This window comes from Marmota flaviventris, chromosome 3, assembly GCF_047511675.1.
Source record: "Marmota flaviventris isolate mMarFla1 chromosome 3, mMarFla1.hap1, whole genome shotgun sequence".
Taxonomy (NCBI): domain Eukaryota; kingdom Metazoa; phylum Chordata; class Mammalia; order Rodentia; family Sciuridae; genus Marmota; species Marmota flaviventris.
This window is the reverse complement of record NC_092500.1, coordinates 129,555,258-129,581,946: the sequence shown is the minus strand read 5'-3', so window position 1 is coordinate 129,581,946 and position 26,689 is coordinate 129,555,258. Positions and strand designations below refer to the sequence as shown.

Here is a 26,689-nt window from a genome sequence, read left to right as displayed (position 1 = left end):
CAGAGTTCAAGGAATCAAGAGCTCATCTCTCATTCTCTTTGGTTCCTCTCTATACCATGAGGGGAAGTCAATTTCCCAACCCAGTCTTGATTCTACTGTTTCTGCTTCTTCCCAGAGATGCTTTGGCTACTGCAAAATCGTAAGTAATATTTCCCCCAAATTCTATTGTCCTTCTTTCCCATGGTGTTATCTCATTCTTGATCTTTTTTAATTTCCTGTTACTTGAGAGAGTCAGCAAATTGTTATTACTCATGTGGAATGACATATTACAATTCTAGAAAACTTAGACATGAGGCAGCAATATTTGTCAATCATTCATGAAAGAATATAGTATTCTTATTTTTTTTTAAAAAAAAAAGGAAACATTTTTTATTACTCATAAGCAGACAGCAGTGTTCTGGCCATTGTGAAGTGGCTCTGTGTCTGTGTTTTCCCCCATGTGAGGGGTTGCCAAGATGAATGGAGGGACCTACATACAGACAAGCCAGGAAATTGGATTTGTGTGTCAATTCACTTAATCCTTCAGCAAATCTTAATGTCTGGCATTAGGTTTGGGGAATACACAGATTAAAAAAATTTAGATCTTTTCCTCAGTACCTCAGAGAAGAGAAAAGGAGAGAGATGGAATACAGAAAATGAAATATAGCCACCCCAAAACAGGAGCAGACACTGCAGGATTTTAGGAGAATACTGCCAAGAAACCCTAACTCTTCAAGGGACCTGCTGTAAGAAAAGGGCCATCCCCAAATTCTGCATAGAAGGAACTGCTTTTGAGATAAGACTTAGGAAGCTAATTTAAGTTTTCCAGATACACAAAGACACTCAGAAAGAGAAAAGTGAGCAAACATACAACATCATGAAGTACATATTTGAGTGATTATAAGTGGAAAGGTAAATGGCTATAGGGGAATGGCCTTTTCTTCTGGGAGTAACTGGTTGGGTCTGCTGATGAGCCTTGCTTAGATTGGTTCAGCTGTCATCACTACAGAGTGAAAGAAAGGAAAGAAATAAGATTGCTTCTTAAACTGAAGCAAAAACAATCTAGTGTCTCCCACGTGTTAAATGTTATTTTTCTAGAATTTTTCTGGAACAAAGTGCTTTGTGGTAGTCACATGGAACTCAAGATCACATGCAGACAGGATCTTAATACCTTCAAAAGTGCCTTGTTGATTAATTCATGTAAATTTGGAATTTCTATCCAACATATGTGATAACTCTTAGATTCCTTTCCCATAGTTTTCTAATATTCCAAGGGTAGAGGTTTTTAAAACTCAAAAGATGCATAGCAATTTTAATTTGATGTTTTCTAAATTCCCATGGTCTTTTATGTTGGCCTTTGAGCAACATGAAATCTGGTTAAAATCTGAAATCTGGCTCTATGCTATGATTGGTGATGATAGAGAATATTTTCTAGAAAATAGTAATAATTTTGACATCTTTTGAACCTCTCTCTGTTTGATCCTTTTCTCCACAGGCAATACATGGTTCTGGTCCCATCACAGCTCTATGCTGGAGTTCCTGAAAAGGCCTGTGTCATCCTGAATCACCTGAATGAGACGGTGACACTGAATGTGAATCTGGAGTATGGAACACAGAGCAGGAACCTCCTTACAGAGCTGGTGACAGATAGGAACTCCTTCCACTGCAGCCCCTTCATTGTTAGTATCAACCACTGGGATGAGGGAGGTGGCTAGAGAAAGTGTTTAGTTGAGACCTTATGTTCTCATCCCTCAAATTTAAAAAAGAAAAAAAAAACAGCATAATGAAGGAAAATGAAGAGTACGGAGTAAGTTACAAATGAGAATCTAAGAATAAAAGTGTACTGAATATGCTTACACAACACAAACAGATCAAATGCAGTATTTGAAAGGTAACAGTAGCTATAGGATTTCATTTGATCTTAAAATACACTTGCGATGTAAATATACTCTTAACATTATTGGTATAAATACTGAAATTCTTAAAGTCAAAAGACACTTATCTAAGACCTCACAGGTGGTTGATTGTTGACTTATTTCACATAGCCTTTTATCACTTAAAGTTTTAAATCTTTAATCCTACTAACTTACTACAAATGATAAAATAAATTTGTTATTGACATTTGGAAAATAAAATATAATGATTTTTTAATACCACCATATAGCCATGAAAATGAGAAAATGTCACCTCTTTCACTAACATGACTGGATTAAAGAGTTAGTTCATTTTATTGAAGTGATATTTTCCTTGTCAACCAAATCAATGAATTGTTAGTGTCATGTTATAAAATTGCAATAATCTACTTTTAAGACAAGAAATGTAAACCTTAACCTTGTTCCTTTCTAATTCTCAGGGACTTACCAGGAAAACGGAAAATCATGAAGGCCAAAGCTTTCAGAATTGAGTCAGGGTAGATTCTTCACTCATTTCTGTTTTGCAGATTCCAGAGTTGCCATCTTTTGCAGCGTTTATTACCGTGCTGATAAATGGGACAACCCAGCATTTCATAAGCAGGAAGTCAATGTACATAATGAAAGCAGAGAGCCTGGTCTTTGTCCAGACAGACAAACCCATATACAAGCCAGGACAAACAGGTATAAGGAGCCAAAAGAGCAAAGACCACCTTGGGGGAAAGTACATATTTTTGATTATGTGATTCAACAATCATAGGACTTCTAGCCTGGGTTACCACTGGGGTTTTCATGGGGAAAAAATCTCTGTATTTCAGTGAGATTCCGCATTGTCTCTGTGGATATCAATTTTCACCCATTGAATGAAACGGTAAGTCTCATATCTGTGGGTGGGGTTGAGGAAAATAGGCAAAAGTTAAGGTTCTATTGGAAAACCAGAAACCAATGTAAGAGATACTTAATCCTTCCACACACACACACAAAAAAATCTTATTAAGGTGGACAAAAGTATATTGGGTTTCTCTTTTTAAAAAGCTTCTGTAGGTTGGGGATATAGTACAGTTGGTAGAGTGCTTGCCTCACATGCACAAGGCCCCTGGGTTCAATCCCCAGTACCACACACACACACAAAAAAAAAAATCCTGTAAAACACATCTCATTTGAAAATAATAATAAACTTACTATTTGGATCTTTATCCAAATAAGTTTCCTCAATTGTATGTTATTTCACAAAAAGAAAGACATGAATTCTTAAGAGATTTATGTACCAAACTAAACATACAAAGTTATATGAACCAAGCAAGGAACATTTCCTATTTGGACAAGAAATATACTTTCTTCCCCCATCCATAAACTTTTACCAGTGTTGATTTTCCAGTTTTCTCTTTCTAAACTCTATCACATGCTCTATACTACTTTTTCTTTCTTTTATTTCAGTTCCCAGTCATTTATATTGAGGTAGGTAATATATTGCGCATGTAGGTTGGAATGAGGACTCACTACAAGTAACATTTAGTTACCTCTCTCCTTCTAATCACTACTTTAACAAAACTAACAAACACTATTTTCCCTGTCTACCTTAAATTATTTGGGAAAAGTTGGTTATATACAAATGAAAGAAAAATTACTTGAAATGATTCAATTTAATAATATCAAAAGAGGTACTAGTATGAAATGTCATGAAATGCCATCTGCAGTACCTCAGAGCTAATAAACTTATTTTCCTTCTCTCAGTCTAAAATCTACTGAAAATGTTGCTAATAGTTATAATGCCAATTTGCCAACCCATTAACTCTAATACCCAATGTCATTCTTACCTGAAAAGCTGCCCCTCTACTCAAAAGTATCTATTTCAATTGTTTCTATGAACTCATAATATTTTTACCTATAGAATCCGAAGAAGAACCGAATTTTCCAATGGCAAAATATCAATCTGCAAAGGGGACTTACCCAACTCTCCTTCCCACTGTCTGTGGAGCCCTTCCTGGGTCTCTACAAAGTCATTCTGGTGAAAGAGTCTAGAAAAATAATACAGCACTCCTTTGAAGTGAAAGAATATGGTAAGAATTATGCAGGAATAAGGCATGTATAACACTGTAATATTTACACAGGAAGCAAGCAAGGTCTATCAAACAGTCTTTGAAAATTACCAAGTTTTTTTGTTCACTTGAGTATTTGCTAAGCACTTGTCATGCATTATCTCATTTCATCCTCTCTACAGTCATCTGAGGCATATACAATTATTATATTCACTTTACAAATGAGCATATAAATACTAAAAATATAGTCATTTATCAAAATCATAAAACCAATAAGAAACAAGAGAAATTTCAATAATTACAAGTGATTATTCAGATATTCATTGCTAACCCATACATTGTGTCAATTACATGCACCATGAATATATTTATTTGTCTTATAACTGAAGGTATTTCTTGGCATTATCTCATAATTTTCTAATTTATTCTTGTTGTAATAATCAACTGTGATATCTAAATCCTAGTAATTTAGTACTCAAATAAATTATAGTTCAACTCTGTAATCAATTAAACTATAACAGTTAATTTAACAATCAGCTAATTACTACATCAGACATTGAATCCATCTAATTAGTTACAAATTATGTGGATTTTCTAATAAAGATAAATGTTTCATGCCATGGCTGAGAGGTCTTATTATAAAAAAAAATAATTCCCAAAGCTCACCAGAACGTCCATGAAAATCACAAAATAAAGTTATATTATAGGAGTAACCTCTTACACAACTCTGGGAGAGACTAGAAAATAAGATTCTATCAGGATCACTTGACAGAGAATATTGCTAACCACACCTGAACATTTAATGGGGATGGATTGATTCAAATTTGCAAAGGACCTGGGAAGAAAACATCTTCAGTGGCCAGAGTGTACCATGCTGGGGAACTTATGGAAGGACCTAGAGAGGGCTGTGACCTCTACATAGTTATTAGTTCAGTGGAACCATTGCTGAGGGTATGGTGATGGCCTGGGATTTTGTTAATTAGCAAAGCAAACATTTAGGAAGAAAAGCTGCACATAGAGAAAGACTAAGGACACACTGGAATCTATTTGTCCCTCTACTGCCATATCTTACTGTGATGATCTTCAGAGGCTTATGGTACTATTTTCCTTCTACCTTTGAAATCGGGTGCAAACTCAGAGAACAGCAGTCTAGGAAATATAGTGCTAGCTCAACCAAGGTGACATAGTACAATGTGCCCATGGTAATGACCAACTTCTTGTCAGTATTTTCCCCCGTGCTCCCTACTATAATTGAAGTCAAATTACATGATTCTATGTTACAAACTCCCCTAATGGAATCTAATGGAATCCATTACTAGTATTTTTAAATCTCTGGCCCACTCTCACCTCTTTTTCTCTTTTATTCAAAACAGTTTTACCCAAATTTGAGGTCCAAGTAAAAATGCCCAAGACTATTCCTTTTCTAGATGAAGAATTTGAGGTATCCGTCTGTGGCTTGTGAGTTGCATTTGCTATTTCATTGTTGTCTCCATATTATATGTAAGAAATGTATTTTAAATAAGTTGCTGGACTTTGAAGGATTTTAATTCAGGGAGTAACAATTCTCCCCAGCTCTCCTATACTAAGCAGCAGGGATATATGTATATGACACTTCTACTAATAATAACATCATTCACTGGACATTTAAAATGTGACAGATAATGTTTTAAGCATATTTTTATTCTTATACTAACTCTGTGTAATAGAGGTAATTATTATCCTCAATTTACAATGAGGGAAACAAAACACATAAAGGACAAAAATACTTGTTTGAATTATTGTGATATCTAAATCATGGTAAACAGTGGATGGAAGACTGGAACTTAGATATAATAGTGTACCTTAATGCTGTACTTTAATTCCTAGATACACATAATAGAATTAAAAATGCAAATCATAATTATTTCTTCCCTGATTACCTTAATGTACTAGAGCATCCTCAACTTGCTTTTGAAAATAGCATGAGTAACATGTTTTCATCCCTTTCAAGAGCCTTGATGCTTTAAATATTTTCATCAGAGGGGAAGCCTTTTGATCCAGATCTACATATGATTCAAGATCTAATTGAAATTCTACATGTTACCAGCAATTTATATTTATCAGCAATTATAGGAGTTTTGAGGAGAAAACTATAGAAAAGGAAAGAATGGGGCACTGAAGCTAAGCCTCACCTACTTCACAGCTACAAAAAAAGCTACAGAAGTCAAACTTGAGGGTACATGAGAATTTATAGGAGGTGTTTAATTAAAATGAACACCTCTGGTCCCCTCTACAGAGATTCTATCCATAAACCGGGGGCAATACTCAAGCATCTGGCATCTCAATCTATATTATAGGTAATTTCAATGGTCGTGGTTCATAAAATACACTTGAAGAAAAAAATAAATTGATTTGAGCTTTGTATCATATCCTTCCATCATATGTGGCAAAAGTAAATCAAGTCATTATGATACTGTTCATAAATCACATTTTTATTTGTAGCTGCTACTTTCTCTCTAACTTTCCCATTTATCCTATTAAAATACTTAGGAATTATGGCGAATGTAGAGAGCCACAAACAAGTCAAGATGGCACCTGGCACTTTGCCAGGAGGAATGGTTTGAAGGGTAATGCCAGCCAGTCATTAAGATGATGTTAATTGAGTTGAGCTGTGTATAATTGTTAAGATGATGAGGATTGCTGTATCTGGATGATGTTGATTGAAACAAGCTGTGTATAATTAGTTAAGTGTATATATACCTTTGCTGTCCGGTAATAAAGCGGCTCCCACACCTGCTGTATCAACCTTCACAAGTTGCCTGTCACTCCCCCCCCCCCGCTATTTTGCCCAGCCAGCCAGGCTGCAGCAGACGAACTTAGAAATAATATTCTTTTCACACCCTTATTTTGTTTTTTGTCCTAAATCAACTTAGGTGTTGTCAAAGCTAGAATTATAACCTAGATAATCAGACAGCAGAGAAAGTGAGAGACAGGACAGTGTTAAAGTAAAACCTCAATGGAGGGAGGAAAAAAGATCTGAGAAAAACTAAACTTATAACTTTGAATTTGGAGATCTTTCAAAAAGATTCAATCAGTGATTTCTCTTAAAGTCATAAATGTATTCCTACTAAGGTAATTAAGACACAGTCTCTCAGAATTATTGCTCCTGGAGTGCAAATGCCATGGAAGGTACAACCGTTGCTTTAGGTGCATAAAAGATGGATGTACAGACAGGTCAAATCAGGTGAAGAAATATCTGTTTCATTTATATTAAATACATTTTGTATGATGTCATTAATATTATAGATACACATATGGAAAGCCTGTCCCTGGTCTGGTGACAATTAATGTATGCAGAAAATATTCCCAATACCGTTCTACTTGCCATGGCAAACATTCACAAAATATCTGTGAAGAATTCAGCCAACAGGTATGTGGAAACAACTCCTCAGAGCACTAATACCAGATCTTGTTTTCTCATGGGTTATGATTATAAATATAATACAATAGAGAATATGTTCAAAATAATCAAAAAGCAAAATTATGGAGTAAGGAAAATTTTTAAGGCAGGCAGTGTTAGGAGTGTTGGGCTTTTGAATTTATTGTTCTATTTGGCCAATTTTATAATTTTCTTCCAATAGCAATCATCATGCAAATATAAAGTATGAAAGGATAAGGAAATATCCAAATTTGACATTTGTCCAACAGATAACAGAAGAATGTGGCAGGTGCTAAGAATTTGGCTAGTATGAGAATTGAATGATGTGTCATGGATCCAAACTGCTTATGAAGAGTGTTAAGTAAAAACAAGGTTCAGGAGAGGACAGACTAGAAGTATAACAGATTGGAGGTCCCACTTATATCAAAGAAGAGATTTACTAAGAATAATTAAACGAAACAGCTGAAAGTTGAATATGTTGTATTGACAAAATGGAATTCATAAATTACTGATTCACAGGAAAAGTATGTAAAAGTCTAGGATATGACAAAGACAGCAGGTGCTGCAAGGGTAAAAAAAAAATGAAAGTTATTTATCAAAGCTGCAGAATTCAAATGAAAGGCCAGGATGAAGAGTATGATGATGATTATCAAGATAAATAAGATAACCAAGAGAGGACTATAGCTGCCAAAATCTTTACTATATCAAGGAGACTAGTATAAATTTTATTTTAAAGTGATCAGAACATCTGTATGTGAATAAATTTTAAAATTATTGAATTTTATTGTGCTATAAATATTTTTATGTAAATGAGTACAAAATGAAAACGTGAATCCCAACATTTATTTTGGAAACTTGATTACTAGAAGGATTTATCTAGTCCCTGAATGTGTGTGTTCCTATTAATATCCAAGAAAATATCATGAAAATGCAGTTAAGAGAATATAATCCATAGTCAATATTTAGGTGGAGGTGGTTACAGAGGCTTCTTAGAATGTATTATGCCTGAGTTGAGTTTTGAGTAGTAGCAACCCTTGACCAAAGTAAGAATGGAAGATAGAAAGTTGCCATTTGGAAAGCAAAACAGGCAAAAGCTAGAATTATCAAATATCATGGTACACATGGAAACTCTAAGAAGTTCACTGTCAGAAATGGGATTATTCAGAAGACAAGGGATAAGGCAAAGGTTAACAATGAATAATTCAATGATTAACGAAGAAACTTTATGCCCAAAAAATGTAGTCTGAACACTTATAAAATGTATTTATACAGCCAATAAAAAGTTCATAGACTGATGACTTTTTGACAGCAAATTAGATGACCCAGGAATTCTTTCCTTTTCTCTTCAGGCAGACAATAAAGGATGTTTCACACAACTGGTAAAAACTAAAGTGTTTCAACTGAGACAAAGGGGCTATGACATGAGAATACAAGTAGAAGCCACAATCAGAGAGGAAGCAACAGGTTTGCATTCTTTTTAAATTATTTATTAATTCAATCAACGTTTACCCAGCTTCCATTCCATTTAAAATATTTTATAGTTTCAGCATATTATGAAGAAGACATGGGCCCCTCGAGGCATTAAAAATTTTAAATAAGATGTTTATATTTATGTGTATGATCATAAAATTCCTACAAGAATTATAAAACTAAGGGCCAAATGAATATGAAAAGAAATAATTAATCCTGATGTAAATCCAGAAGAAAGCTTTATAAGATAAACTAGCATTTGAAATTATTTGAATAGGATGTCTAATATTTTGAAAGATTGGTGATGGTCAGGGAAACATGAAAAACGTAGAAAAAATGGGTTAATTTTCAGAAGAACCCATTCATTTTCAGAAGAATCTGAAAATGTAGGTTGGTGCTAAGCTGGAGAGGAAAGTAAGTCATATACTGAAGAGTTTAGAAGTCATTCTGAAAATTATTAGTTATCAGATAGGTTTGAAGGGATGGATTAAAAATTGATATTTTAAAAACATAATTCTATCAGATACAGAGAAGATAAGCTAAATGAAAACTGTGTTGCAATGTAATATACCAGAAACTGATTCAAAAACGCTGAACCCAGATTTTAGTTCTTTTGGATAAATAAATAGCAAGGAGTGGGATAACCATCACATGGTGGTTCCAGTTCTAGTCTTTGAGGAATCTCCACACTGTTTCTCAAAGTGGTGAAGCTGATTTGCAGTTTCACTAACAATGCATGAGTAGATTCCAAATATGGAGAAAAGGAAATGCCATTAACCAATATAGAATACATGTAAGAGCTGGGATGTGGCTCAGTGGTAGAGTGCTTGCCTAGCATGTGTGAGGCACTGGATTGAATTCTTGGCACCACATATAAATAAACAAAATAAAGTTTTTGACAACTAAAAAAAATTTTTTAAAGAATACATGTAAAAGAACTATTGTGATGAAAATGTCAAATTGAAATCTATAATATTAAGTTGAAGTGGATACGTTGTGCCAATAATAATTTTAATCTTTATAAAGAGAGCCATCAGAACAGGGGTAAGAAATATAAATCTGAAACCACACCTTCTGTATCCATATCCTGAAAGTGAGTGCAGTACTTTCTGAAAGTGAGCTCATTTAGCATTGCTAAATTTAGGATACATACAGGACAAAGAGGATCCCAAGAAGAAAAACAACTGTATCAGTAGATTATACAATAGTATAAAATAAAATCATAAGACCTAGGGGTAGAGAAGAATAAAACTGTAGAATTTCTTAAAAGCCTTGGGAAAGATGACATATCACAAGGGTACTGCTATATGAAGTACTACCAACGGTTCACCTATGATGAATCTGAGATGAGGAATCTATATGGGGTCAAGTCATGGACCACTTAGACTTTGATAACATGATGACTTAGATGATAAAAAAAGGCACACTGAATGGAAGAGTACCAGGTATTGGGTATACTTTGGACCAGCCATGCAATGAAAAGGAAAGTCTTTCTGGGAAAATATTTGTGATAGAAATATAAACATATGTTAAGGCCAATGTGAATGTGAATGATCTAATTGTAAGTACAAAGTTGAAAGGAAAAGCAAAGATATGAGAGAGACAGAAACAAAGCTGGAGCGAGATCACAGAGAAGATGAGAACTTAAAAACAGGTGGAACAAGTAGGCTACTTTCAAAACCAGAATTGGGGATTGTGGATGGTAACTATGTTTTATATGAAAATGAAGCTAACATCAAATTGCTTCTCAAGTAGCTTCTATAGTGTATGTGTGAGAAATTCTGGAATAAATAAGAGAATATGGATGGTGTTTTGTTATGATGAAGTGAAGATACAGTGGAACTAGAAGGTGAATTTGGAATACATAGAACTGTTCAACTTCACTTTTTTTTCTTTTTTAGGATTAGAATTAACTGGTTATGGATCAAGTGCAATCACAAATACCTTGAGCAAACTGAAATTTACTAAAGTGAATTCACATTACCGACCTGGACTTCCTTTTCAGGGACAGGTAAAATTATCTTTTCAATATATATTAATTTCAGACATGAGGCTTTTAATAAAACAAATTTTAAAATAAAAAAATCAATATTTATAAGAAAAATAAAATTAAGAATAAAAAATTATGGCAAATAAATTTGAAAAGCAAATAGCACAAAATGCAGGAAAACAAAGCATGATTTTATTAATTAAATTTCAAACATAACTCTAATGCATTTTTTGTGTAATTCTCTTTGATTGGCTTTTTGTAAGTAATAATTTTTTTAAATATAATTTTCCATAGGAAGAATAAAAAGGTAATTGTGTCAATCACTTTTTACTATGACAAAATACTTGACATAATTAGCTTACAAAGAGAAATGTTTATTTTGGCTCACAGTTTTAGAAGTCTCAGTGCATGATTGATTGGCCCCATTGCTTCAGAGCTTGTGGTGAGGCAGTACATGATGGGAACATATAGCAGAGAGAAACTGCTCCTCTCATGGTCAGAGGGAAAGATGGGGAGAGAAGCAGGGGAAGGAGAGAAAAAGAAAAATATGCTGTAGTGCCACAGTCTCCTTCAGGGATGCATCTCCAATTTTCCAAGTACCTCCCACTAGCCACCCCCATCAACAAAGGTTCCACAACTTCCCAATAGTAACACCCAGGAGACAAAACCTGTAACTATAGGCATTTGAGTGATATTTAACACCCAAACTATAGCAATAATCTTTCATCTAGATAATTTTTTTATTACTAATATTTTTTAAAAGTTTTTTTTTTGAGTTTCAAAGTTCAATATCAATAATGTCAACAATGGTAAATTTTAGGATGGATATCCCAATTCAATATACTATTAATTTTCTTTTATATAAGATATGTAAGTTTCCTGAGTATTTTAAAAGTTGCTTTTGTACTAACTTATCTTTCAATTGACAGCTTATAGCCAATTTCCTCATTTTATATTTTGAATTTTATATTTGAATTTGTGATTTGACATTTTCCTCTTTCATTCCAGTATTTCATCCATCAAATGGGAAAGAAATTAGGAACTATATAGATATAGTCTGGCCAGGCCATTTCAGATAGAGAGAAGATGATGAGAAAACTTGAAGGATGAGAATGACCTGGCCAGAAATAGGAGACTGGCCTAGGCTCAAGGTGTGAAATAGTTTCAGGAACAAAGAACTACAAGGTAGACAGTGTGACTGCTGCTAAAATAAAAGGTGTGACTGAATTCACCAAATAGTTGTAGGGAAGCCACATCAAATCTTTGAGAGCCTTTAAGGATATAGCAAGAATTTCAGATTGAGAAGTGACTGAAGGTTTTTAGGTACTCACCATGATCAGGTACGTTCATGCTATATAGAGAATGATTTGGAGCAAAGGGGAAGCAGCAAGAGGGCAGAGTGCAGACTACATAGAAAGCTATTGGGAACCAGACCGAAAAACACTGAAGCTGGAAAAAATTGGGGAAGGTAACTTCATGGTTCCATTTTCAAATAGTCTCAAATAGAAATATCCTAATAGAAATATTAACAAGATTTTAAGATCGATTTCACAGCTGGTGTTCTATAACCAATAGTATTGCATTTATAAAAAATAGTAAATTTTAAATGTCTCACTATGAAATATAATAAGAAAATAAGGTGATCTATATTACATTATATCTCAGAAATGTATACAAATATTGCTTTTCAATTAAGATGATAATAAAATAAGCTACATTAATATTTTCAAAAATCACAAGAATAAAGAAATATTAAAAATAAATATCAGAGTTTAGAGCTCAGGAAACACATCTTGATTTCAGACTCTAAGATCTTTGGTAAAAGGTAGGAAGTGACCAGCAAGTGAACACCTGCACAGGTCAAAGAGTAGAAGATGTCACTCCTTCATGACATATAACTACTACTTTCATATTTCTAGATTCTTCTAGTTGATGACAAGAATCAGCCAATCCCCAATCAAAACGTAATTGCCAGTGTGAACAGCTTTGTTTCCAGTTTTACTACGGATGAGCATGGTTTGGCCAACATTTCCTTCAACACCATGAACTTCACAACGGCTTCCATTGTCGTCACCGTGAGTGAAAATGGGCATCTGGGACAGAAAGACAGATCAGTAGGGCTACATAGTTCAAGGATGTATGAGAAGCATGTGAACTCTAGGAATAAAAGAAAAGGTGATAAAGAATAACATAAATTAAGCAATGTGGAGCCCTAAATTATACAAAAAAAATTCTCTGCCAGAAAACTTTCACTCTTACATGGACTCTTCACAACATGGTCTAGTGGCAGGTGCCATTGGATAGATCATCTTGATGTTTCCTTGAAATTTTTAATGCTCTGTAGTTCTAATGTCCATTAGATGTTTCTTTGTTAGTTTTTTGGCATAATACTGTGTTTGACTTTTACTGAATATTTAAATGCTCTGACACAATTTACAGCCATAATGTCTTAAGAAAAAGTAATTAAACTTGACTGCAAGTGAATAATATCCACTAAATGAGTTCAGCAAACACCCAAATCACCTCAGGAGGAAGGTGGCTATGTGTTATACTGTACACTGTATTTAGGAAAGCAGCCTCTTGACATATTTAGAAAGGAGAGAGAGAGAGAGAGAGAGAGAGAGAGAGAGAGAGAGAGAGAGAGAGAGAGAGAGATTAACTACAAATAGACTTTATATTTTCACATTAGGTTACTTACAAACAGAATACTAACTGCTTTGATGACTGGTGGCTTGATGAAGTTCATGAAAGAACACAGCACTCTGCAAGCCTCATGTTTTCCCCAAGCAGGAGTTATGTTCAGCTTGAACTTGTTGCTGGTACTTTGACCTGTGGGCAAACCCAAGAGATTCAGGCACAATACATCTTGAATGAACAGACCCTGAAGGATGAAAAAGAGTTAACCTTCTATTATTTGGTAAGAATAAGAGTCACTGTATCTCTTTCTCAATGCATTAACTCGAAAATTGCTGGATTCCTGTCAAAGTAACAGTTTTTATGTCAATATTAATAAAGGGGGTATTGTTTTTATGCTAGAAAAGAAATTAATTCCTAAGGAGTTAATGCCTTAATTTCTCATTTATTTTCTGGTCACCACTGAAACACCAGCTATACAATCATTTCCTTAATTCTATAAAAAAAGTAGAAAATTAACAAGTTACTTTCAGTTTGATCTTGTATAAATTACTTAATTTCATCTGTTAAGACAAATATGTCATTTCACCTGAGTACTGGAGATAATAACCACTTCATATAATTATTATTGAAATTAAATCATTCAGTTTCATGTCTAATACAAAGAGAATGCTGAATATGTTTGTTTTTTAGAGAAAGGGGCAACAATAGAGAAAACATGTATATTTTACATCCATCTTCATTATGCATTGCTCTGCATATAGTAGGTACTTAAACTATTTATTAAAATAACATAAACTTGAAATGAAATATCTAATAGAAATGATAAATATTAAATGAAAATGTAAAACATACTAAAATTTGTTATACAAAGTAGATAAAAGCACAGTTAGGAAAATATTGGAAGGTAAAGATAGTAATAAAACAAAACTTCTGATTGGAGTTGTATGACTATTGTTTTTTTATATATTATAAACATTTTGAAGTAAGATTAACATATACACTTTTAAACAATAATAAATAAATTTCTTTCTATCTTCAGATAAAAGCAAGAGGAAGCATCTCCAAATCAGGAATCCATGTATTGTCCATTGAAAAAGGAAATGGTAAGCATTTTCTAATTACATGTTTTGGTTCCCTCTCAATTGGCCAAGTCCTGAACAATTTAGCAGGTTAGAGCTATTTTCACATTAGAGGAAACATAACATAAAAAACAAACTATCTCATAAAGCAATAGCTTCAAATTTTGTTTCTGTAGTAGAGTTAAAACAATTTATTTATTGAGTACCTACAGAGGTGAATAGGAAAAAGAAATATAACTTTAACAAAAATATGCTGCATTTTGTTCAATGATAATATATTAGTGGGTGCTTTTCCATTTTGTCTTTGACTTCCATGAAACCTAATGAAAAGTTTAAGTACTTAGGAAAAATAACTATTTTGTTAACATTTTCCTAATAAAATGAATGTCTGCTTATATTTATTACATACTTACTTATAATTAACTGTTTCAGAAATATACCTTCATATGTTTTTAGTATTATTTTTTTATCAAAATTTATTTTGACCCTATTGGTTTTGCTTCTATCACAAGCTAACTTCACATTTTTGTAGATAATCTCAAAACTTATTAAAAGAAATTCCTATATAAGTGAAGACATGTAACTTGTTCATAAAGGGAGACTTACTATCAATTGTACTCAAATTGATCTTCTTCTCAAATTTCTTATTGAGGTGAAATTCACTTAAAGTTAGTCATTTTCAAGTGTGCAATTAATTTAGTGACATTTAGCACATTCACATTTTTGAGCAACCACCAACTCTACCTATTCTCAAAACATTTTCATCACCCCAAAAGAAAACTCTATGCCCATCAAATCTTTTAAGGACATAGGAAGGGGATAGTTTTTTTAATATTTATTTTTTAGTTGTAGTTGGACACAATACCTTTATTTTGTGTATTTATTTTTATGTGGTGCTGAGGATCAAGCCCAGGTCCTCGCACAAGCTAGGCAAGTGCTCTACCTCTGAGCCACAACGCCAGCCCAGAGGATAGTTTTTTAAATAGGATTGTAAGCTACAAAGACCTAAATTAGAACATTCTTGAGAGAAACAAGGTGGAAATGTTACATACGCATTAGGTGATTTGCACAGGAAGCAATTACTAAGATATAAAGGTGAAATTCTTTTATAGAAATAAGAGTCTCTCAATGTCTTATATGTGATTATTTGTACCTGTATCTCTGTTGTGTTGTAAATGGCCTGAAGGAAAGACTGTATTGGATTATTTGTATTGTTCTTACACACAGGACAAGATGTGCTGATTTGGATCTTAGGGATAACTAGAACTGATTGAAATTCTCTCCTTCATCCTCTCCCAAATTTCTTAAATTTTTTCATATTAGAAATAGATACATGACTAAATGTTTTTTTTCTTACTTAAGCAGAGAAAATAAACAATTAAACCTATATCTTTAAAAAGTCATTATTTCAGCATATATTTATTAAATAACTACTATATGCACACTAGTGTGTATACAATTATTTTCTTACTTTAGTATGTCCCAAATGTGAATAAGTTAAATAATCTGAGAACCCCTGTTTCATAAGATTGAGAAAATTGTTCCTAATCTCTAATCTTGAACTTTCTTTATTCTCCAGTGATGGGGGCATTTTCCTTCTCCTTTCAAGTGGAACCAGACATTGCTCCTACTGCTCAGATTCTTCTTTACACTATTTTACCTAATGGAGAAATTATTGCAGACACTCAGAAACTCGAAATTGAAAACTGTTTTGCGAACAAGGTGGGTCATTTTGTTTAGGCTTAGTCATTTCATCCTTTTCTTCTTTCTAAGTATGGAAAATAAGGAAGTAAGTAAAATACTCCCATAATGTGGTCCTAAAACTTTTCTCCAAAGAATCTCACAAGGCAGAATGACATCATACCTTGAGTGGTCTGGTGACAATAAGAATCCTCACAAGGCAGAATGACATCATACCTTGAGAGGTCTGGGGACCACGAGCACAATTTTCAAAAACTCTTTTTTATCATAATAGTTATATGGATTTTAAAATCATTCCAGTATAAACTCTTAATAGTTTTAAGTTTAAAATATTTCATTACCAAAATTTTCACCTGAAAATGATGCTTCATAAAGCTGTGTCATTTTATTGAGTCACACCTGAGCACAGGAACCAGTAGGTTATTATAAGTTTGCATTTAGCTTGACAGTATAAACCAGGAACATATGTCTGTACCCTGCTTTGAGAAACACAATCTTGGTACTCTAATAATGATTATAGCATAAAAATCTAACATAAGAATAAATGAAATTTTTTTTTATTTTTAAAGAATACAAAGCTGCAATGTGAAGCCCAATAGATTAAAAAATAAGTTTTATCTCAGTAGAATTTGGTGCTTTTATCTGATTTTTACTATTCTGGCAGTATATTTTAACATTAGCAAACAGAATCTACCTACTTCAGATATCTCTTCAAAAACTGGGAGGAATCTTTAACACACACTTTACAGAGAATAAAACAATGTGTGTTTATAACATCTGAACTTTTCTCCCATTAAAACAATATTTGCATTACTTAAAAAAAATACACTGGATGCCAGTGAATGTGCTAATCAACGTTAAGAATTGTTGTATGATTTTCCCATGGTGTGAAATGATTTGCTGTGTGATGTTGTGACATATAGAGTATCCCCCAAAACCTATAAACTCTCACTGAACAAAGGACTGGGACTCACTCCCTAGGACTGCTGCATCAGGAACAGTTTTGAGTCCAGGTTCGAGCTTGCAATAAAGACTCTTGTGTGATTGCCAATAAATAAATAAATACACTGAGGCTGGGGAAATAGCTCAGCTGATAGAGAGCTTGCCTCACCTACACCAGGCCCTGGGTTCAATCCCCAGCACCACTACCAAACAAACAAACAAACAAACAAAAACACACAATGGATTCTGATACATATCTTTATACATCTTCAATTCCATCTAAAGAATTCTACTAAGCCTGGACCTTTTCATATTAGAAATAGAATATAATGTCCTTGGAGTCTAGTGCCTCTTCCTTTTGGGATTTTGGTATGCTTTCTGTCAAGTGAGGGGAGACGCCTGCTCAAGCTTCATGGCTTTCACTGTTAACCCTGGAGAGTGAGTTGTTCAATCCTGGAAGGGCCCTGCTATGCCACAGATATCAGCCCACTTTACTCATAGCAGTGGAGCAGTGCTCTTTCTGATGAGTTGGTGTTCCCATCACAGTGGGGAATCAGAGAGGTTTTCAAAAATATAATCAACAGAACATCAATTTTCTTCTCAGAGTTCAAACTAAACAATGTTTCTCAATCTGCCAAATCTGCAACAATTTCTGTGTAACACCATGAAACTTTCCCACAGAAACAAAAGCCCACGGACGTTATATTTCTCTTCATATAAAATACCACAAAACATTAGAAGAGTAGATCAATTGAAGGTATAAATCAATTTAGACAGCCTGACGGGATGATGAATAAACAGTGGACTGAGAACATGAGGAAATACCTCAGGTTTGACTGAGACATGAATTCCTTCAAATCAAATATAATTTAAATATTTATTTTCAATCTTTGTTGGGACAGAGAAAACTATTTTTATTTTGAAAACACCTTCCCTTTAAAACAACAAATTTGGTGCACACATTGAATATGTAATGGATTTTATTATTTGTTATTCTCTACTGGATATGATTATCCATTAAGGAAAACACTGATTAACACAGCTAGATAAGGACTCCTTCAAAACATGCTATAAAGTTCTTTTGGCTTTCAAATTGTTAAAATATTTTATATTTTATCACATTTCCATTTCTTGGTCAACAGTATTTTCAGTTGATTACAATTCCAAACAACCTTCTTGTTCATTTGATGTGTATATTCATAAATTTATTTTAATGAACTTAAATTTTCTAAAACTAAAAACACTTAAAATGAAATTTTCCAAAAGCATTGTTTTCCAAATATATTGAATTAGAGATATAAATATGTCTACATTTTGAGGATATATAATTAGTGATTTATTTTTCATGCATGTTATATGATGCATGATTCCAAACTGCTAAGTTAGCAGACCACATAGCAGGATTCTTGTAGTTAAATTCAGTAAGTTGAATGTTATTTAGCTAAACATACTAACCTTTTGTTTCAATTCAAATAAATTTCCAGTTCAAGAATTTAGAAAAGCCAGAAGCGGTGGTGTACGCCTATAATCACAGCAGCTTAGGAGGCTAAGACAGGAGAATTGCAAGTTCAAAGCCAGCTTCAGTAACTTAGCAAGGCCCTAAGCAATTCAGTGAGGTCATTTCTCTAAGTAAAATATTAAAAAGGGCTTGGGATGTGGCTCAGAGGTAAAGCACCCCTGGGTTCATTCCTTGGTACCAAAAAAAGAAAAAATGTAGGAAGTCATCTGATATTACTACTTTAAATTCAAATGTAGCTCAGGTATTGCTTAAGAAATATCTGCATAATAGAAGAAACTAAAAGATTCACTTGTCAATTAATTTCTACTGGCTAAAGTGAAATCAAATCTGTAAAAAAAAAAATCTGCATCATTTCCCATTATTCTGTTGTTATTGATCTTTATTCACAGGTGTTTGAATTCCCTAAAAACACTTAGGATATGTATGTATTAGATGTTTAACCTATTTTATTCCATCGTCCTATCTGTGGATAATCTATATAAAACTTAAATTGAGCAACAAATATACCACTTATGGTAACTTTAAAATAATAATATTTTACTATTTATTATTTTTACAGAATTTAAAACTTAGAATATCATGAGTTATTTTTTAAATGACCCAATAAACACCCAACCTGATTATCAGTAGTACCCTGCTTTAAGACTTCATGTGGCTAAGATATCCAGCTGGAAGAGAATTCAGTTGACCAATTAAAATGCTGAATGTGATTTTTTCACAGAATCTTACAAAGCACACACATTCATCACAATACACTGCACAGAAATAGGGCAGCCACTTACACTTAGCATATGTGTTTTCAATCCCAGTCCAGGATTCGAATTCTATGTGATCCAAGCCAACTTATATTTCCCCAGTTATATAAAGAATAGGAAACCTAAGTTAACTGGAACCTCATGTCTAGATTATTCCAAGGATGTTTAATTGGTGGTTCCTGGGAAAATTCATCTCTTATGTCTGCTCTAAGAAGGAAAGAGAGAAAGAAAAGGTCAAAAAGACTCATCTTGGCCTGGAGTAAGAGAGATGTGAGACTGTAATATTTACAAAAGTTGCTGCTATGATCATATCCTCTTTACAGGTAAATTTGAGTTTCTCATCAGTCCAGGGCTTGCCAGCCTCAGACAATCACCTGAAGGTCAAAGCCACGCCCTTCTCCCTCTGCGCCCTCAGGGCTGTAGACCAGAGTGTGCTGCTAATGAAACCTGAAGCTGAGCTTTCACCTCAGTCGGTGAGTACCACTTCAGACTTGGGTTTAACAAAATGCTCACATGGCAAGACTATTTTTGGACGTTGCAACTGCAAAGGACAAGTTTTTCTGAGTTATAGGCATGATGTAATTCCACAGCAATCATTGAACCAAGCACTTTACTTGTATCATCTCATTTCATTCTATTATATACTCTTTGACAGAGCAATCTTATTTACCACCACATTCCCCATGACTAGCACAGTTTCTTAAGTATAAGAGGAGCTTAACCCATTTGTCATAAGTGAATAAATGAACAATAATTTCAAGTAGGTATTATCATATTACTTTATGACTGAACAAAATATACCTAGTCCATATTAAATGATTATAGAGAAAGCATGCTAAAACTGTGTTTCAGAGGTGAAATTCACAACAAATTGGTTGCAATGCAGCTTCCTAACACACTGCATTTAAGTTGTTATGTAAAGTGCCAGGTTTTAAGTTTTTACTGAAATCAAGACTTTACTGATTTTAAGAGTAGGTGAAAGAGAGTTCCTGCCCAAATTATTTTTAAAAATGTCTCTTATAAATACAAATGACCAAGAAATATATGAAAAAATATCCAACATCCATCAGAATCAGGGAAATGCAAATCAAAACTACATTGAGGTTTCATCTCCAATTAGAATCCCAATCTTCAAGGATGCAAATAATAATAAATACTGGTGAGAATATGGGGGAAAAGGTACACTCATACATTGTTGGTGGGAGAGCAAATTAGTTTATAGCCACTTTGGAAAGAAGTGTGGGTATTCCTCAGATCTGGAATGGAGCTACCTTATGACCCAGATATCCCACTCCTGGGTATTTATCCAAAAGAACTAAAATGAGCATACTAGTGATACAGGCACATCCAGTACAACTCAAAATAGCCAAATTATGGGACCAGCCCAGATGTCCCAACAAGAAAAGAATGGATGAAGAAAATGTGAGACACACACACACACACACACACACACACAATGGACTTTTACTCAGCCATAATGAAGAATGAAATTATGGCATTTGTTGGTGATTTGATGGAACTGGAGGACATCATACCAAGGAGAGGTCTTGGATAGGCAGAATAAATATTGTCAAAATGGCCAAACTAACAAAATATTATAAAGATTTAATGCAATTCCGATTAAAATTTCAATGACATTCTTCATAGAACTAGAAAAAGCAATCATGAAGTTCATTTGGAAAAATTAAAAACCCAGAATAGCCAAAGCAATGAAATTAAACCCTTATCTCTCACCGTGCACAAAACTCAATTCAAATTCAAATAGACCAGAGACCTTGCACATAATAGAAGAAAAAGTAGGCCCAAATCTTCACCGTGTTGGCTTAAAACCTGACTTCCTTAACATCAAGAAGTAAAAGCAAGAATAAAATGGGATGGATTCAAACTAAAAAGCTTCTTCTCGGCAAAAGAAACAATAATGTGAAGAGAGAACCTACAGAATGGGAGAAAATCTTTATCACATGCACCTCTGATAGAGCATTAGACTCTGTGTTCTTGATAATATAGGCTTAACAACATTAAACAAAACCCATAACCTTTGAAATACCATGTTGAATATTGTCACATTAAATATAAACAAAATAAGAATTTCCCCATTATTCTCCCAATTTCACAGGTCTATAAGTTACTACCAGAAAAGAGTGTTGTTGGCACTGGATACAGAGGTACACCAAATGCAAATGGTGAAAAATGCATCCATGCAAAAGACATAATTCTCAATGAAATGGTATACACACCAAAGCAGCTACTACATAATGATGATGTTTACAGAATTTTTGAGGTAATTCTTTTTCCACAAAATAAAACCTAAGTTGCTTTGTCTCTATTAAGGTGGAGAATCAATAGAATTCTAAGCTATAGGATTTAGTCTTCCACAAACTCTAACAAAACAATGACAAAAGAGAAAAATATTGGAATGTCAAAGGCATAGAAAACTTTGTACAGATTTTCATACATGAATTTCTCTGTTACCTTAAACAGCAAGTGATTTATTTTTATAGCCAAAATCCTTAATCAAATTTATTTTCATGGTGAGTTCCATCATCATATTCCCCTTTCAATAATTCTTAGAGATTCTAATGTATGAATAGTTTATTGAAGCCATCATACAAGTCGTTAGGACAATAAATCCTTGTTAAATGAATAATGACTGAATGTATAAAGTGCACTACTTTAACTCTTACCTTTAAGGCAGTAACATTTCAGGCAAACAGAAAGCAGCCATTTTCTTAAGAAAGGATTAACACTATTTGTGTTAACGTCAACCTGTTTGAAAAATGTATAATTTTAACTATTCTTTAGTAGAGTTATAAAAGAAGAGTTTAACTAGGTTGTGAAATTAAATCTAAATCATACCACCATCAAAAAAGAAACACAAATTTTTTTATACCTTGAGGAAAACACACGTCATTCTTCTGACAGAGGTCAGCAGCTAAGCTGAAAGAAACTTAAATCTCTCTTCTCAAGCCTCTAAATTTAAATAAATTTAAATTTAAATAAACACACTTTATGTTTATTAACTAGCTGTTCAGTCTTTAAACCTTTATGTCTGACTCTTTCTATCCCCGTATCCAACTGCCGCTGACAACTATGCCCCAGGGTCATATGGCTCCCCAGGTACTCTGAGATGAGACAGTAAGTAGAGTTTATCAGCGATGAATATTGAAGGTAAAAGGTGGGGACAGGGAGACTCCAGGAATCAGACTATTGTGACATGTGTGCTTTGAATGCAGATATTCCATATAGTTAAAAACTGGGAAAGAAAAGAGGGAAGGAAAAATCCCAAAAGGAACCAATCGAGTATACTTATTCAGGGAAAGGAATATCTTTGAATAAACAAAATCTATTAAATTGTGGAGAAAAATCTCTAGTATGCAATCCCACAATTTCAAATGACAAAACCACACTTTCTACAGGGAAATCATTAAGATTTATCTAGTTGGCTATACATATAGGGATGCAGATCTTTAGTGAAGAAATAGGAGGGAAGAAAACATCTAAGACTGAAATCTGTAGTTACCTGGATACAAAAATAAATAATTCCAGAGGTATCACAGTATAACAGACAATATTTTAAAATAGGAATCATAGGAATCAGAATTAGAATTTCAATCCCATTATTCGGTAGGTAAACTTCATGTTCTGTGACTCCATTGCATAATTATAAGTAGACGTCCTCTTTATTGTGCAGAATTTTCATAATGATCCTATTAATTCTGTATTAAACAATAGTGAAAGTACAATTCAAATTTAATAAATTAATGCCATTCTCAAGATTAAACTTCCTCTATGCTTTAACAAGTTAATCTCTCTTTCAGTCTATAGGATTAAATATTTTTACCAATTCAAAAATCCATAAGACACATTTTTGCCAACCTCCTCATCGTTTTACACCAGTAGCTATGGCCTATGAAGTAGGTAAGGTTGTACTTTATTTGCCTGCTAAAGCAAAAGAAAAATTATACTTTACTGGGGTGGGTTGGGATAAATAATTCTTCATCTAAGTATTGACTCTGATAACTCTGCATCAACTTTTTTGGCAAGTTATCCACAAGTAACATCTTTTCCCTAAATAAGACTTTAAATAAATTATTGTTCTTCTCTTACCCCCTCTCTCTGATGTCAAAATTGGCTATTTTTGTGTGTGAGCCTTCAGTACTTTTGCTATTTCAGATCCTCTTTATTCATTGTAGATTCAATACCTGAATTAGTCAGGGTAAGATCTATTACATTGCAATAACAAATTCACCCCTGTATCAAAATGGCTAAGCACCTAGCCATTTATTTTATTTTATTTTATTTTATTTTTATTCACACAAAAGCTACTTGTGAGTCCACTAGCTCTCTAGGATTCTCTTTCTATCAAATAAAATCAGGGATAACCAGTTTGCTTTCATCTGGTAACACTACCACCTCCAGTGGACCTTTCAAAGTCACAGTCATGGTAAAGGAGCAGATTGGTGTGTGACTTTTATGATCAGAAGTGAAAATGGCAAATATCACTTCTGCCTATATTCCTTCCCTAACTGCAAGGGAAGCTGATAAATGGGAAGGATCACGTGGGTATCAACTATGGCATGTCTTTTTATGAAAGTTGAATAACATAGAATAATTCAACTTTTGACAAACGTTCTATTGTTCTCTATGTATTTTTTTCAAGATACCTAGAAATAAGGAAAAGTTAAAAGGATCCTGAATATTTTTTCCTACTGTTACCAGGCATTCATAGATCTCTCCCTGGAAGCTTGAACGTCTATTAATCTCTAGTAAAAAATGAGTGTGGTAATATAAAGAATTTTTTTTAAAAAAAGAATAAACACACAAAAAACATATTCAAATATAAGTAAAATTACTATATTAGACAGGGGTCTAAAACCTCTTGGGAAGACAAGGGTCAAAGATCTAGTTATAAACAAAGAAGTGAATAAGACAATTTCCTCAACAAGAAGAAAATCCTGTATAGTGAATAAGTATTATTGTTTTCTTAGAACAAAGGGACAATTTAATATCTCCCCTTTATTTGCTATGATAAATATGACTTTGAAATACCACAAATTCATGTGACCTTCTGCTGGCTCAGTATCTTCATATCTAGAATCAGAATGACCACCAAACTCACTGAGGTGTTCAGAGCATAAAACGAAAAAAAAATCTAATTATTATTCCATGTAATAGAATGTTTCTGAAAAAGAAATCTGAACTGCACTATAAATTGATTTTACTTTTCCTCAATATCAAATGCATATTTTCTTTTCAAATCTAAGAGAAAAAAGACTGTCAATGGAATGATGCAGAAAATCCTGTAAATTCAGAGTATCATCATCATAGTATTATCCTAAATATTCTGAACAAAGTTTTCCTTCAGCATCTGTCACCTATTTATTCTTTCCTCTTCATTTTCAGTTACATCTCATCTCATTCCTATCCCTTATAGTTTTATAACTAGATTACTAAAAAGCCATGTGAACTTTCCTTCCTTGTCTCTGGTCTTTCTCCACTTCAGTCTAACCCGTATACTGTGAAAGGCTAATCGCCCTTAAATAGTTATCATGTCTCACTCCCTACTCTCAGAAGGGACTGTGGCTATGGCTTTCAACACCATATCCAAACCTTATTTTATACATATATATTTATAATTATATATTAATATATAATTATACTAAGAAAGTGATATTCCAGAAATCAGAGGTATATATAGCTATACAAGTGTATAATAACATTATAATAAAGATATATAAAATAATATTTAAAATTATATATATATTCTGATCTCTGGAATATCTTTTTTATCAAGCTAAGGAACTGTTGCCTTAACAGATCTAATTTATTTGTCCTGACCTTCATGGTGTCTTATTATATAATTACATCTACTATTTACCCAGAGATGTTAAAGTTCCCCCCAAATAGACATTCTTCTCTGGAAGGGGGAGTTTTTCATAAACTCTTTGAATTATTGCTTCCTAGCTCTGCCACTCTGGGTACTCCTCTTTCACTAGCATGCCCTCCATTCTCCTCAGCTTCCTACCCACTAAGGATCATATGACCTTGCTCCTTGTTAAAGTCTTTTCTCCTAAAACTGAAGTCAATTCTCTTCTCCCTGTCTGTCTCCCTCTTTCTGGTACTAGAGACCAAACCCAGGGACACTCTACCACTGAACTACATATGCAGCGCTTTTTATTTTGAAACAGAGCCTCACTAAGTTTCTGAGACTGGCCTTGAACTTGTGATCCTCCTCTATCAGCCTCCCAATTAGCTGGGATTATAGATGTGGCAACCATACCCAACTATTCTCTTTTCTTTCTTGAGTGTTTGTGTCTGTAACACACACATTACTGTGTCCTATTGTTTACTATTTATATCTCTATATCTCATTCACTGTTCAAGCAAACAACCAACAAGTAATTTCTGAAATCTTGCAAAGGCTAATGTCCATTTTTCTTGTTCAATTGTTACTGCCAATGGAAAGCATGATGTTCATTTCAGTGTAACAGCATTATTTGATATATTAAATTACTCTAATCTTTTCCTAATTAATTGAAAAATCATTTTAGAGCTACATTTGCTTTTATTCATAGAGAAAAATATATTTAGCTCTAAACTGTATTTGAACAAGCAATAGGGACTAAACTTTCTACAGGACAAACAGGTAAGAAAACAAAGCAACAACTTGGAAGGCTAAATAATTCTAAGAAGAAACATTCCTTGCACAAATGGCCTTATTCCACCCGAGAAATAAGCTACCATAAGAAATTAATGATGAAGCTGAGCATCGTGGCACAAACCTGCAATCCCAGCAACTCCAGAGATGGAGGCAGGAGGATCTCAAGCCAAAGGCCAACCTCCACAACTTTGTGAAACCTGTGTCAAAATTTTTAAAAATCGGGCTGGTGATATAGCTCACTACTGGTAAAACACTACTGGGTTTCATCCCCCGTATCATATGCACAAAAATAGAAATTAATGATGAAAATGAGGCTTACATTGGGGCCTATGTGCTGTCTTCCCATAGCAACACCAGATGGCTTTCGTTCTGGACTGCGAAGTCTTCCAAGGTTGACTTCCTCAATGCCGACAGACTTTCCAACTACACAAGTGAAAGAGACAGTCCGGAAGTATTTCCCTGAGACCTGGATCTGGGACTTGGTGGACCTGGAGTAAGTCACATGTCCTCTGACATTCAGTTCAGGACAGGATTTGAATCCTGCTCTAGGACTCTTGTTATCCTTGTTCCTGACCCTTTGAGTTCTGCT

General features: G+C 33.8%; 1 protein-coding gene across 1 annotated transcript in view; it reads left to right on the top strand.

The window, feature by feature from the left end:
- The first annotated feature begins 56 nt into the window (after positions 1–56).
- LOC114079385 (pregnancy zone protein-like) overlaps positions 57–26,689 on the top strand; it is a 43,226-nt gene continuing 16,593 nt past the window's right edge. The window contains exons 1-18 of the mRNA XM_027920627.2: positions 57–139; positions 1,475–1,658; positions 2,420–2,573; positions 2,708–2,760; positions 3,327–3,347; positions 3,781–3,949; positions 5,302–5,386; positions 7,214–7,337; positions 8,696–8,810; positions 10,718–10,827; positions 12,726–12,881; positions 13,496–13,723; positions 14,483–14,546; positions 16,102–16,244; positions 19,763–19,912; positions 21,556–21,720; positions 23,258–23,357; positions 26,458–26,593. Of these exons, the coding sequence (XP_027776428.2) occupies positions 57–139; positions 1,475–1,658; positions 2,420–2,573; positions 2,708–2,760; positions 3,327–3,347; positions 3,781–3,949; positions 5,302–5,386; positions 7,214–7,337; positions 8,696–8,810; positions 10,718–10,827; positions 12,726–12,881; positions 13,496–13,723; positions 14,483–14,546; positions 16,102–16,244; positions 19,763–19,912; positions 21,556–21,720; positions 23,258–23,357; positions 26,458–26,593 (2,240 nt within the window). The remainder of the gene's footprint in view (positions 140–1,474; positions 1,659–2,419; positions 2,574–2,707; positions 2,761–3,326; positions 3,348–3,780; positions 3,950–5,301; positions 5,387–7,213; positions 7,338–8,695; positions 8,811–10,717; positions 10,828–12,725; positions 12,882–13,495; positions 13,724–14,482; positions 14,547–16,101; positions 16,245–19,762; positions 19,913–21,555; positions 21,721–23,257; positions 23,358–26,457; positions 26,594–26,689) is intronic.